This window comes from Coloeus monedula (genome assembly GCF_965178545.1).
Source record: "Coloeus monedula genome assembly, chromosome: Z".
Classification (NCBI taxonomy): domain Eukaryota; kingdom Metazoa; phylum Chordata; class Aves; order Passeriformes; family Corvidae; genus Coloeus; species Coloeus monedula.
The window spans coordinates 30946831-30961925 of record NC_138822.1 but is presented as its reverse complement, the minus strand read 5'-3'; the positions used below and the strand labels follow the sequence as shown (position 1 = coordinate 30961925).

Below are 15095 nucleotides of genomic sequence, written 5' to 3'. Positions count from 1 at the left end.
AGTGTCACAATTGCCAAGTCACCAATCTGTGCTGCATTTGGATGTACTTCTATTTGAGATAACTAATTTGAGCCACTGGCAAACACAGTGGCTAAAACTGAAAACAATGCATGGCTTGATGGCTTGAACAAATATTTATCAGTCCAGTATTAATACTCACTCAGGAGCAATGGCCATACTTGTAGAATTAAAATAGGAGAATATTTTGCAATCATATTGCAGAAACAATTATTCACACTTTTAGACACATATATCTAAATCTAACCTATTCTTAGTCTGTTAAGAATGCCACATGACACAAGTTATAGTTTGTAAAAAAAATATAATGAAAGGGGGATCTAAATTTGCAGTGCATGTGTTGCTGCTTTTGACTGGAAACTTCTTTACTAGGAAGTTAACCTTTGGTTAATGTGCTGTCATTTCATGCTGCATCTGGGCATGGCTGCTTTGTCTCTGGTGCTGTTTCCAGTGCTTTGAAATCCAGGCTGATTGCTTTTGTAATGTGCCTTAAAGGCTGTGTTGTGAGGTCAGCTTAACTCAGAAGATAAATTTTACTTCATACCTTAAATTTTAGCCTGTTTCAGATTGGTTATGGTGAGGAGTACTTTCTCTGGAAGAGTTATCTCTTGATAAAGGAAAGGAAGAAGAAAATGTGATGCGTGAAAAGCATTAACAGCAATCTGGAGAGTAACAGCTCTTATGTTTGGCTTGAGAACGAAAAAATAGTGGCTTTTGTTATAGGACTGTGAGCAATGTAAAGTATGTTTTGCAATTTGCATGCTGGGTTTCAAAACTAGAAGTCAGTACCTTGGTTATTGGCTGCAGAAGTAGTCTAGTCCATTTGTGGACCTTGACTCTTTTCCTCTTTGCTCTTTTCTTTTAAAAAAGCATGCATGCTGTAGCTGTGAGAGCCTTTCCTGGTTTCTAACTTTATGAAAAGCCAATAGAGTGAGTCTTCAGGAAAAATGTGGCCTGGTATGACCATGTTTCAGAGAAAATTAATTGAGAGGCAAGAGGGTTTTTTTTTAGCTGGGCATGGTTAAAAGGTTTTCCAAGCCTTTGTGTTGTATGATAAGCTCTGAGTATTGCTGCATACATGAACTGTGGATGGTGTCATCTGTACAAGTAGTCTTGTCTCAGATTTGGGCAGTCAGTGGTGAGTAAAAATGTTCCCTGGGTAACAGTACACAGAAAAGCCATATGATAAGGCAGAGGAGTAGGGCTTATTGATGAAAAAAGGCATTTGCATAATTGCTATTCTTCATTCGGCCACGTGTGCTCTAATCTTCAAGGTTGCTTCCCTTTTCTGCAAGATCAGAGTGGTGCCTTGTACACTTCCTGGGTGTGTCCTGGCCTGGGTTTCTTCAGAGGTGACTCCTCCAGGTGTGCAATTATGGTGGCAATGACTAATCTGAGGGATGTTGTAATGCTTCTGCAGCTGCCCAAGTGGGAAGTGTTTTTCAGCATTTTTCTGCTGGGCTTCAAACCTCTGACAAAGTCAGTTCTGCAAAAAGCAAAACTGGCAAGTTGTTCAGGTGCTGAAAAGGGGTTACACTCATACCCTCATATCCCTCTATTGTGGTCTGTTTAAATTAAAATCTGAGCTGTAGCAAAGGAATTCATTTCTAGATGGCAGTGCCTGTAATGACTGATCTTCCACATTGGCAGACAAACAAACAGGTGCTGGCATGCAGAGGAAATTCTAGAAACCATAGCATGTGGATTTCCATCAGTTCAGCTACTGATTTTCTGGCAGAAAATCCCACCCCTCCAACATATTTGGCTGATTTCTACCAGGCCTCCTGAAATAGACACTAATAATGTTGTTGGTACCTCAGGTACTAGCCCATTTTAGCTAACTCAATTAGATCCTGCTAAAGGAGGAGGTGAGAGAGGAAATGTGGTGCAGAAGGAAGGGAGCATTTGGGGTGAATCAAGACTGAGGTGCTGGAGCTGACATACACAGCAGTACCTGCTGCAAGCAGGAGGAGTTAGATCTTTCTCTTTGCTGGGGTGGGGTCAGCTACTTGTTTTGTGTCAAAGGTAAAACAAGCAGTCTCTCATTTCTAAAAGCCCAGAAATTTTAAACTCCTCCAGTCAATTATTTGCTGCATACCTTTGAATAGACACTCTTTTTGCAACATTCAGCAGTCATGTCTTGAAAAATTTCACAAAAATGGTTTTTTCTCTTATGACAGCAAATTATATTCTTTGTAATAACCTAGTTGTCATCTACATGGCATGAAGAGCAAACAGCATATTAAAATTAATAAGCTTTTTTCCCTGCTGTTCTTTAGAACTTATAGCGGTTGACAATATCAATACAGCAATTCGTAACTGTGATCCTAGTAAAACACTGGTTGCACTGATGAAACCTGAGGCACAGCTGCCTGTTGTTCACTCATTTGCTGCTGCTGTCTATCAGACTGAGCTGTTCAACCTCCAACAACAGAATGCTGTGGTAAGAGCGAAAAGCTTACAACCTGCTTGTTGATGTTGTGTAGTCAGACCATGAAAGAGCACAAACATAGCATATAGTTGTGTAAAATCAGACATAATTCTCTTGCCATGGTATTAGGGATTGCATGGATCGTTTTGGTTGAAAAGGCAATATTGAATTGCAGAATTTGTTTCTTGCCACACTTCAATCTGGCTGAGCTCTTGTGTTGCAACAAATCAACTGACTTTTTTTAATTGTTGCATGCTCTGAATGAGGACTAACTCTGGTTTATATATTGTGTAGAAAAGTAATCCCCTGTTATGAGGAAGACCAGAAGAGATGGGATTGTGGGGCAAAAGAAGGAAAGGCAGAGACTGGATGGGATGTAGAAACCCAGTGAGCTTCACCACCACTATTGTCAGTCTTGCATGCCTGTGACTAGGAAACTTTCCAGGCTTGTTACATAAAGTCCATCTCCTCAATGGTATCTAGAGTGTGTAACTCAAATTTGTTACACTACTTATTTAGCTCCCTGACTGCAGTACATTATTGTCCTACAGAACTACCTGGCACATGATGAACTGTCTATTGCAATAGAAATGTTGTCAGCAGTTGTGTTGCTAAACCAGACCTTGGAAAATAAGGACATCCTAATGATAAAGAATCATCTCAGAGACCCATGCATTGGCTTCAATAATCTGGAAGAGGAAAACTTGCAACGGTAAAGGTTCATTTTTGTCTTGTCTGGATGAGACTTGGCAACTTCTGAAAAAAATACGCAGGCATTTTACTGGGTGGGCTGTCCTGTGTTGTGGCTGTGAAGTTGAAAGAGCTGCAAGATAAACATGCCTGTTTTAAATTAATAAGGGATCATGTGACAATTGCTGAACTAGTTGTATCTAAATATAAGCAGTAACACAGCCTTGAAGGCTGTAGATGTGTGAGGTGCAGGGAAAATATCCTCAGAAAGCAAACATGAAGATCTGACAAGAACTTTTGCAGACACTAAAACATGAAACAATTGTAGCTGGAAACTGTTAATCACTAACCACTTTGCAATTCTGAAAGATGATCTTTGGAATGTGATAGTGTTTACTGCCTCAGGGTCCAGGAGATCCCTTAAGCCCTGGCCAAGCCCTTTTTTGCTTGCTAGAAAGGTGAATACAATGCTGTGGCATACACGTGTGTTCAGCATTACATTATAGCCTTCATTTGGCTGCCAGCTACTCGCCTTGTCACCTGCCTGACTTATCACAGACACGTGCTGCTACTGCAGTTGCTCTCTTGTATATCAATAAAACATCAGGCAACACAACCATTTGTGAGAGACCTGCGCCCCCAGTGTGTAAGGGAGACCATGGGCATGTGGACCAGTTCCTGTCTTGGCACAGGCAGTGGAAGCCTCCACATGCTTCTGGAAGGCATTAGTAGGCAAAAGAGACCACAGTAGCTGAAGGTCTTCACTAGGTTGTCTGGGGATATGAATCTGAGAGTGGCCTTTGCTGGGTGTCTTAAAGCTGGAAGGAAGGCAGTCAGATTAGGAATAAGAGGCCAGTGTTTTGGTTAGAGAGAGAGAAGAATGACATAAGATGGTGCAAAACTAATCTGCTACTTTGCCGCTGCTTGTGGTGCTTGTGAGCAAGAGAAGCAACATTATAAACACACAGAAATGGCCCCAAAGTGTCCCAAGTGCTGCATTTCTTGTAATGTTACTGACCCAATCTTTAGATCAAGCTGCCAGTCAATACAGATGAAAGAGTAGGAATTAATTGGACTCAACAACTAAATAAAATTTTATTATGCCATTATGTTAACCTGTGCTGCCAACCATACGTAGAATATCACAGGAAGCTTTGATTTGCACAAAACAGGAAGAAATAGAGCTAGAAAAACTTCATTGAGGGAGATGCTGTTCAATGGCTTTCTATCAGAAGAGATGAACTTGTTGGGAATGTGTTTTCTGGAAGAGAGAATTTAGGGGAAATATGTCATAGGCCTCCAAAACTGTGCATGTTGTGGAGAAGGTTAATAGAATCAGTTACTAGCTTCTAATAACTCTAGTTGTTTAGGGATTCTTGAGAATTTAATAAAGAAAAGATTGGACCTTACCAAATACAAAGTTTAATTTTTTTAAAAAAGCTGTCATCTTGCAAAGCATGTACTGCGGCTCATTCCTCAATAATACATAAGATTTTAAATTAGAGTAGGTAAATTAACAGAGTGTAGCCTTGTTTGCAGCTATTAAAGTGATACACAGTCTCCAGCTTCGGAAGCCCTTAAATGCAGGCTACTAAATGCTGGAAAGACAAATTAGATTGGGAAATGATGAATCTCTCCTATTTTTTTTTCTAACAGTCATTCATTCCTCAGGCTTCTGATGGAAACAGAAGACACGTATTTGATCTGGCATATTTTGGCAGTTCTGTGCTTGATTCAGGAATATGAAAATTATTTAACTTATGTACACATAAATTTGCACTACTGTGAAGGTTTCCAGCTCACCTGATCTGTGAGCCTTCTAGGAAGAGCAGACACAGGCTAGAGTCTGTGCTTGGAGGATCTTGAGCCGTGGGAAGAGTGGCATAATTTTTTTTTTTTTCAGTCCCTTGCCCATGACTCATTATCTTCCACATTGAGGTAGCAGGAGGTGCTACTACCTGATACTACTGACTGAAATTCTGGTCTTTGAATTAGTGTCAAGAAGACAACAATCATTTCCTAGAGCAAGAAGCTGACTGTAATTTTCCCCACATTTATCTGTTGCACCATACAGCAAGTTGTATGTATATATTGTCATCATGCCATGTAGCCAAGAAACATTCTCTGAATTAGTGTACAGGACATTTCTTCAGATCCTGAAGTGCATGTGTAGAACAGGCAGCTTGCATGTCTGCATAATTTCTGGCAAGAGCTGAGTTTTTGAAATTCAGTCATTGGAAAAAATAGTAGTCACTAAGTGATGGATGATACATCTGACTAATTCTTTGGCATTTTATCTTGTGTATGAAATACACTTATGTATTTTATATCTTCTTATAGTTATGCTGATACACTATTGTCTATTAAGTCAGAGGCTTCATCTCAAGGCCAAGATTATTTAAGCTGGAATGATATCCAGAACTGCATTGACATGGTTAATATGCAAATTCAAGAAGAAAATGAAAGTAAGTAATTTTTCCTCCACATTGCCCGCAGAGGTCATGGTCGGGTCTTTGGTATGTAAATCTATAAACTGAGTGGCCTTGTTCAGACACTCTTGAAAAGAGCAGAGCACTTAAAAATTTTGAAAGCCTCATGATCTTTAAATGTCCTTGAAACATTCCTGTTTGTTTCAGATGGCTGAAGGACATCATAGGGTGCCTGCCTTCTGCAGTGTTAAAAATGCCATGGTTCTGCCTGCTTGGCAGTATCTTCCAGCCCTGGATGGTCTCACTTTGGGGATTTTGCAGTTGTAAGCAAAGACCATATTGGGACATAGGGGAGGAAACTATAGGCAGTGTTCCATGGAAAAGTGTGTTTTATTGTGTAAATTGTTCCAAGTGCTTGTTTTCAACAAGGGAGTTAGTAAGAAGTTAGACAATGCAAATATCTGATTTCTGTAAGTTGATTTCCTGTCTGAGAGTAGCTTCTTATGCCCACATGTTCTCATGTAAATGGATTTAGAGTTTACTTTTGAAGCTGAATGTAACTATATTGCCATAAGAGGGTGGTGTTATATTAAATGTGATAGCTGGTCATTTGGCCTTCAAAAAAGGTAAAGCACTGAATTCTACCATTGCATATAGAAATTTGAGGCTATCAAGTTATGCCAGATTTGCTGGAGCAAGGAAATGAGAGGCAGCTTTCAGACTGCCTGCCATTTCAGAAGCTGCCTCAGTGCAGTTTGAGAGCCTTTGTAAGACACGGGCTGCTCATGCCCTTCCTGTGCTGTCATTAGTGTCATGCATGCTGCTGTTTCATACTGATAAGGGAGGTTTTATATTGCAGAATTTCTAAAACTGGCTGGATTATTGCTTCCTAAACCTAGTCCAGTGGCTGCCATGTGCCCTCTGGCAAGGTGGGGTGCTGAACAGTTTGACTGGCAGAGTCACTTTTTTGTCTGAACCTCTGCACTTAGTAGGAGTTGGAAGAGACCTTGCAGTAGCAGTGAAAGTCTTCAGGACCAAAATAGCTGCACTTGGTCCCAGTGACACTGAGCTCTGCCTGGGAATGTTTGGAGAGGGCAGATGGGCAGAGAGAAGAGGAAGAAGGGAGGCCTCTGTTTTCATAAGCAAGTCCCATAACTGCATGGTTCCTCTCTGGGACCGCCTTGGAAAAATTGCTCCTTCCCCAAGCCTTATGATGACCTGGATCTGTGACCTCACCAGGTGGGTTGTGGTGGGTCTGGAGACAGCACACACCGTTGAGAGACAGTCCATTGGAAGCAGGGATGTCATCCCTCACAGGTGATGGTGAAACCCTTGACTGATGCATTTCTGGGGTTGCTTTAGGGACCACAAGCAGTGCATTTCAGTACTGTTCAGGGGTAGGAGAAAATTGATTTGACACTTCTTGGCCCAGTCTGAAGAAAATGAGTTAAGGTTTTATTAAATACACTGGGCCTTGTTACTTCCTGACTGAAGTACTGAGTGCCACTGGTCAAAATTGTCAGATTGGTTATTAACAGTGAAATTACAATGAAGAAGGTTAATTGCTATGTAATGCTATAGCTGGAAGTGCAGCATCTATATATTTGTCCAAATTGGAGTTTCAAGTAATGCGGTCAGAAATCACTTGAAAACAAAATTTTCAGCCCTGTGAGCCAATATGTTAGTCAACATATTTATATGTGATACCCAACTTTTTCTTAAGCTTCATGTAGGTGCTTCTGCCCAGAAAATAGGGAAATCCGTTCTCCTTTTTTTGTTAAGGGTAATTTTGATTTTTAGGAAGAGTTTTATCCAGATATATCAATAACTATGGTAGGAAGGAAAGCTGTATAGCGCAATAGCTTCAAATGTATATAAGAACAAAAATAATTTAAAATCAGCTGCTGTTGCTGCCTCTGCTTCTTATGTGATTTTTCTGTTCTTCATGTTACTGCTTTGTTTGTACGTGATATCGGAAAAGTTGCAACTTTCTTTGGTAAGTGCCTCTTTAATAACTTTCCTGTTTTATAGGAATCATTGCAATTGGACACATTAATGAAGCAATTGACCAAGGAAATCCTGACAAAACTCTAGAAGCCCTGCTATTGCCCACAGCCAAGCTGCAAGATGTGACACCAGTAAATGCAAGGCATTATCAGGATGTTCTGCACCATGCCAAAGCACAGAAATGCAAGGTTAGAATTTTTACTGTTGTTTTTTGTGAGAAGTGAAATGCCAATTCTTTTCACTTGCTTCTGTGTCCCTGTCCTGCTGCCCCGATTAGCTTTGCCAGTGTGGTTGTAAATAAGCCAGTGATTACAAACTGGGGCTACGTAATTTTGCACTACAACTTATTCTGACTGGCAAAATGGATTAATTCTCAATGTATTAAGCTTAAGACATATTCTGCATATGTCTTGCTACTGACTTGCTGTAATCTCACTTATTTTAATTCTACTAGTTTGTTGCATCTATTACAAAATATGGGCAGCAGCAATCCTCACATAGTTATGAATTTGTGTAAGGATACAGTTACAGGACTGTGTCAGGCAGATAGCTACAGTATGGATGGAAATTGAGGTTTTTGCCAGAAAAAAGTCACAATTATGGTATTACTTAACAAATCTCTGGGAAATATGTTGAGGAGTCTCCTTTGCTTAAGTTGATTTATTGTAGTGGTGTTTTGTACGTATTTCTTTTACAGCTTTATCATTCAATAACCTATCTCAGCAGGATGTTGCTATCTGCTTCCCCAAAAGCAGTGGCCTGGTTAGCATTACAGCATTACGGCTCAGGGAAGCATAAACAAAGATCAGCCTAGCAGCTTGCAGGATGTGACTGAACACAAGATTAGCTAAAGCTACTAGCACAGCAGTTAAAATGTCCAGTGTCTGGAAAACACAAAATTCACACAGTGTCTCTAATGTAACATGGTGAGCTGGGGAAAGTCTGCAAACCCTGGCTTGTAAAGTATCTTCCAGCATTTTTGTCACCTCCTCTGTGGTATCTGCTGTGAAACCATGTGTTTCTGTAATCTGCTGTCAGAACTTTTGAAAGGTCTTTGCACAAGTTAATTTCTCACCAGGGTTCCCAGGTAAGGGCTGGTTTCACTGAGCCCTCAGTGCTGAAAAGCCTTCTTCCTCGCCATGTGTGCTGGGGAGGCTTTTGTGCATTCTGATTTCACCTGTCCTGGATGAGCCAGGGCCAGTATTTGTGCGCAGTGCAGGTGGTGGCTGCACAGTGAGTCAGGATGTCCCCAAGGCAGAGACCTATAGCCCACAGATACCTGCACACAGCAGCTCTACCCTGGCTCACTCCTGCCAGCTGTCCCAGTGCTCCCCAGATGCAAACCTGGTGCCCACTCCTGTCCTGGTGTGAATGTGCTCATAGGAAACAAATGAGTGTTTCCAAATTTTGGAACAAAAATTGTACAATCTCTTTGAAATCTTCTCACTCTGAAATGTTTGATGTTCCTAGAGACTTCTGCTGACCTTTCTCTTCTAAGCTATTTTGGTTTTGCAGCCTTTTGACAACTACTTAGAGTACCTCCTCTGTGAACAGGAGTGTTGCTCCTGTTTCATAAGAGAAGACATGGTGCTCCCAAAAGAAATACTCAGATGCGTACTTACTCTTTACAGTGATCAATCAATAGATATCACCGTTCTTTAGGTAAAGAAGTTATTTTGATTGACATTTCCTTAAAGAAAAAAAATCCAGACACAATTGAAAAGGTAGTGCAATTTTTGTCGTCTATTTTCCTCTTTTTCTGATCCCTGTTTATAAAGCAGATCTGTCTTAATTTGTGTTTAGCGTGTTAAAGAGTGAGCTGTGGTAAAAGGAAGTATTTGATTTACAAGGATCAGATAGGTCTCCCTATAAACTTCCTGCCCCAGCATCTGGAAAAACATGTGTGTCAAACCTTCTCACTTACTCTAAGTAGCTTGCTGTCACTTCCCCACAGCTGTGGTAATTTGGGGCAGTAGAGTCTGCACCCAAATCTACCAGAACCCGTTACAGGTCCTTACCTCAGATCTGACCTATTTGTTCCTTGCTTGAAACTGAAAACTCAAACCTGGAACTTATTTTGTCCTGTAAATCTTAATCCACAGCTTTTAACAGAAGGCCTTTTCAAACCAAATGCATTCAGGTCCCAGCGAAGAGAAATCTTGTGTTAAGAGAGTGTATTGTGGATAACCGAGAAGTTAAACAGATGGACCAAATTGCTACATTTGGTTGTAGGGGTTTTTATGTGATAGGTACAGAGGTTTTAGTTAGGTTCACCTTGTTGATATTTTCAATAGTTGTGTCATATTTGAATTATTTTAGAGTTATCTTTAAAATTTGTTCTTGTGTATGTTGAAGGAAGGGCAGGATTAAAACTATCTTAAATTAAGAGCCAGAAGAAATAGAAGAAAGGGAGCCTCACCAGGCTGCAAATTCCCCTGAGGCATTTTCCAGTGCAGCTTATTTTATTTAAGTAAAGTTTTTTTACAACAGTATTATCAAAACAACGTAAAACATTTTTATCGTCACTTCCATGCTGCAGTTAAAAATTCAAATGACAACCACTGAGCTCATTTTCTAGAAACTTAGTATAGATGTAGGTTTTGGGTTTCTGTAAAGGTAAAAGTTGACCCATTGTTTTACTAACAATCAATGATAACTAGTTGCAGGATTTGTAACACTGTAGGTATTTCCTGTGAGGATGTGGAAATAGAGAATACTACAAAATAGCTTCCCGCTTTTGCTTACCAAGCAAGAGTAACACATGCCTGGATTCACACTGATAAGGGTTAGCTCCCAGCAATCCCTGTGGGCTAGGGGAGTACAGGCGCTGACGAAGTGGAAGAACAAGTCTCCAGTGCAAAGCTGGTTAAGCAGCCTCATAGGAGAGGTAGTCTTGGAAGAGTCAGGTTCTGTGTCCACAGCTGTAGATTCACTGTTCTGTGAACCTATGGGGACTCTTATTTCCAACATCCAGGGCAGTGTTTGCTCTTCACTGCTCCAAGGCATGTAGGAAGCGCTTTTACTTGTTCCCATTTTCACTAGGCCAAAAGCTTGGTTTTGTATCACTGTTCCTGCAGTGATTGTTGGCTGAGAGCTAATTTGAAATATTATGAATTGCCCTAAAAGTGCTGTTTGAGTGCTGATTCCTCTTCTGGTATTTAGAAGCTGTGGTGACTGATACTCTGGCAGTTTCTCCATGGCCAAAAAGTGATCTCAGAAAGAAATGGAGGTGCAGAGCTACTCACCTGAATCTAGGCACACAGGTGTTGCAGTACGTGTAATAAAATTATAGAGCTGGAGAAGTGTATTTTTGGAGATATTCCTTGTGTGGGAGGAGGCAAATTTAACTGAGATTGTGTTTTCTAACATGTTTTACTTGAAGTATAAATGTCACACCTGAGATTTGTTGCTGTCTGGGTTAATACTATACAAAATCATCATTCCAGTAATAGAAATAAATTCATTTTTCCCTGGATATTTTAACCATTGTTAGATAAATATTGGATTGACTTCTAATTTTTGACATCAGAAAATAAAGGAAAGGATCAAGACAACTGTTTAGGCTGCTAAGACATAAAGCAATTAGATAAAAAGAATACAACCCATCTGTATTGTAATAGTAATAGTTGATGTGATGGATAATAAGGATAATATTGCTCGGCACAAAGCAAATAGCAAAGATGGTAAGAATCAAAAGACTGACTTTAACATACCAGAACCATTCATGAGTCTTGAGTGTTCGTATAATTGAGACATAGCAGAACACGATAGTTGCAAGTGGTATCAAAAACCCGAATACCGCTAAGGACACATAGTAGTAGAACTGGAAGGAAGATATGGTTTCACAGGCGCTGTGCACGTCGTGGCAGGTGTAAATGTCCAGTTGCTTCACGTAATAGCTTTGCTGCATGATGCCAAGCGGGAGCATGTACAAGAAGACGATGGCCCACACAGCAGCGCAGGCAGCGATGGCATAGGCGCGCTTCGGGAGGCCCTTGTAGGTGAAGGGGTGAACGATGGCCATGTAGCGGCTGACGCTGATGCACGTGAGCAACAGAATGGAGCAGTACATGTTGCCGTAAAACACTGCCGTGGCCATTCGACACATGGTTTCCCCAAATATCCAGTTGTTCCCATTGATGTGGTAGGCTATTTTGAAGGGCAGCATGATGCAGAAGAGCAAGTCTGAAACAGCCAAGTTTGTGTAGAGGACGGCAGTGCACACAGAGCGGATCCTGAAGAGTAGCATCCACAAAATGATGGCATTAGATGGTACACCCAATAAAACTGCACTGAGGTAGACAGCAGGTATTAGCTTGGTGCTCAGAGAGCTGGTCAGGTACTCTAGCGTGGTGTTGTTCACTTCTGTTAGAGTGGAGTCATTAGACTTTTTTGAAGTGCATTTGTTTTCTCTGATATGGATGGTTGTTGTCTCCCCTTCTATAGCATAAGGGGGGATGTAATCATAGTCTCTTGCTGAAATTCCACGAAAAGTTTTGATAAGAGACACTGTTTTAATTGCAGACCCATTCAGTGAAAATTCTGAAGCTTAGAAATAAAACAGAGTTAAAATTGTTAAAAAGGACAAACTACTGTATTAACATTATAACGCACCTTCAGGAACACAGAAGTATAACCATCTCCATGTGAAAAGCAATAGAAGTTTGAAAGATTTGGTGACATTCTGCTTTGGGTGTTCATATCAAATGTACGGACAACAGTCTTCATTTGCCATTTCATACGCACTTGAAAATTCATCATTAATGTAGTATTAGCTCATCTTTCTGCATTTTGTGTGTTTTCAGTAATCTTTGGTGAAAAATATCAGACACTTCTGTAATGCTTATGACCAGTGGAGGGTTTTTCCCAGTAGTAGGAACGTTGGTCATTCATAATATAAGCAGTCTTGGTTTAGGCTTGATCAGAATGTCCAAAGCAAACACCGTTACTGTCCTTTTCACTTCATGTATGAAATGCATGACTGCAAAAGATGCAAAAAGCCCTATCTAGTCTAACACAGACTAAAGCTTTCAAATTAGAAAACTGAAATTACACTTGTTTTCTTTGGTCTCACATGTGAAATTGTTATTCTTCAGCTTCTGACTAAAGCAAACCAGATCTTTTCAGCTTCTCATACCTGAGCAAGGGCAGTGTCTCGAGAACTGAAAGCAAATGCTTGGGCAGGTATTAGGTGTAATTTACTGGGAAGTGAATAAAACTTTTCAAGCAGCAGGAAAACATTCCATGAGTAAATATTGCCAGCATGTGGGCAAAAACAGTAATATCACTTCTCTTAATGCCTGTTCCTGAATCTTTAGTAGAGAAATTTGTAGAGACATTGACATTTCCACATGAAGCACAAATGTTTTCAAAGTGCTTTTTGAAGCCATGTGTTGTAAGATAAATTTTGCACAGTAAACAACTGTGTAAGTATTTGTGTCAGTTTTGTTTTCTTGGCTGCATTTAATGCAAGATTCCTTACTGTAAAGCCTAGAGCATGCACCATGAAACTGGAATTCAGAAGCAAACTGAAATATGGATGAAAATCTTTGGACGTTTTTTACCTTTCCATATTTGAATAAAATATGGAAAACAGTTTTGTTAATGCTTATTGGCAGACTTACAGTAGAATGTTTTAAAATAATAATTAGTATAATTAGTAGACTGCATCATTTTTAGTGGTTTTTTGATGGTTACTCCAGAAAACTAGTTTTAACCGCTCTTTGAAAGTCATACGTGTGCCTGCATGGGCAGATGTGTGTGTGCGTATATATTTGTTTATTTATTAAAAAAATATTTATGTATACCAGCTTTCAAAATGAGCTTGGTTTGAAAACAGTTTTAATTCTAGAAAGGAAAAAACCCAGGTTTGTTATTTGATCATTTCCTTCAGTTATTTTTATCACAATAGTCATCTGAGCATTTCCTTCTAATAACACCATCTGTGAAGTTGTAACACAAGACTCCACAGGTTTAAAATTATCATATAATTACAAAAATACTAGATAAAAGATGTGTCTTCAGTAAGTGCAGAAAGTTCCCTTAAATTCTTTACAGAAAATGACTGGGAGAGGTAAAGTGTCACTGAAATGAAAAAATAAAAATCTGCTTAAAAGGAGACATCCTAGAGCAGTTTTCTGTAGTGATGCTTGTACAACTTTCAGTTCGCAGCTGGTAAAGAAACACCATTATCAAAAGCCCGTACTATTTACTAAAATATGGAATGGATACAGAAAGGAAGACTCACCTGTAGTGCAAAGACTGGCTGTAAGAGAGAGTAGTCCAGTGAAAAACAGTATCTTCATTGTAGTGTGTGAAATCCAGCCAGCTGAATGATAGTGCTGCGCTAGTTCATCTCGAGAGGTGTTTTGTGGGGGCTTTTTCCCCTCTGTAAGGGACTAAAGAATGATTGATCTGTCCTCCAGAAGCATCCTGTAAGCATGAGGTTTATGGTAAGGAGCTAATTTATTCTTTGTCTGCTACAGCAAGAGGGTGTGACGTATCCAAATATGCACACATGACTCAGTTTCAGCCTCAGCCCAACACAGAGATAAAATTGCTTTACAGCAGCAATTTAACTCCTAATTTACCACAAGCCTGAAGCTGATGTGCAGGGTTCTGCTGAAATTAGTACCTACAGATATTTGGAGTAAAAAGGTGTTTTCTGGAAAAATCAATCCTTAAGGGTCTCATTCAGAGACCAAAATGTCACATGGCTGAACTCTGTAACTTTCTCCAGGGAAAAGCCAGGCTTGGAGAAGAGTGTGATGATCTCAGTTTAGCAAAAGGCGAAGATGGAGAGAAGCCACATATACAAACACGCCTTAGGAAAACTGCATTCTGCTTTGCCTTTTGCCTCCCTACCCACTGTAAGCTGTCTGGCTCCTTCGATCCAGCTACTGCCTCCACTCAGATGGTTTCCACCCCTCCACAGCCTGCAGCTTCTAAAACCTTTCCCCTATTTTCATTTGCTGTTTTGTTGATCCCTTCCTTTTTCTCAGCCTGGCTTTTTTTTTTTCTTTCCCTTTTTTTTTTTTCCCCCCCTTCATTGCCAAATAACAACAGCTTTTTTCAGCAAGCAAAACTAGCCCAAGTCTTGGTCTGGCTTCCAGGCTAGTTGCGAGGCTCAGCATAAACTGTACGTGGCTTCAGAGCAGTATTTGTGTCTGTTCATGTATTTAATGTGTAAAAGCTGGATACCAGATGAGGAATTCTTTTCAGTTTCTCAATGCTTCCCTCAAAATTCAGTGGCAGTTTGGGAATTTATTACACATTCTCTCAAATGCTAACTCTTAACTCTCACTTGGTAGAAAAATAAGCAGTGTGTGTCCACTGTCCTGTGATTGTCTGACACCACTTCATGTTATTTATGTATTCTGCTACCTTATTTACATAGATGATGCAAAGAAGAGCATGTCTTTAGGGTTTTTTACCCTATTTTCTCTTTGTACTTTCTGTGGATATCAGATTTATTAGATCTTTGGCCTGAGATTCAGTGCTTAACCAGGGATACTCATTGC

General features: G+C 40.1%; 2 protein-coding genes across 4 annotated transcripts in view; one reads left to right on the top strand and one right to left on the bottom strand.

The window, feature by feature from the left end:
- The window catches only part of LOC309585049 (ras GTPase-activating-like protein IQGAP2), a gene marked incomplete at both ends in the record, with an annotated part of 123309 nt that overhangs the window by 79245 nt on the left and 28969 nt on the right, over nt 1–15095 (top strand). For all 3 annotated transcript variants that reach the window (XM_082301500.1, XM_082301499.1, XM_082301498.1), the window contains 4 exons: nt 2298–2461; nt 3001–3161; nt 5480–5604; nt 7600–7763. In XM_082301500.1, coding sequence (XP_082157626.1) covers nt 2298–2461; nt 3001–3161; nt 5480–5604; nt 7600–7763 — 614 coding nt within the window. The remainder of the gene's footprint in view (nt 1–2297; nt 2462–3000; nt 3162–5479; nt 5605–7599; nt 7764–15095) is intronic.
- F2RL2 (coagulation factor II thrombin receptor like 2) lies at nt 11036–13880 on the bottom strand (the record flags this gene model as incomplete). The annotated part of the gene is made up of 2 exons (XM_082301501.1): nt 11036–12123; nt 13823–13880. The coding sequence occupies 2 exons, from the start codon at nt 13878–13880 to the stop codon at nt 11036–11038; spliced, it is 1146 nt and encodes a 381-aa protein (XP_082157627.1).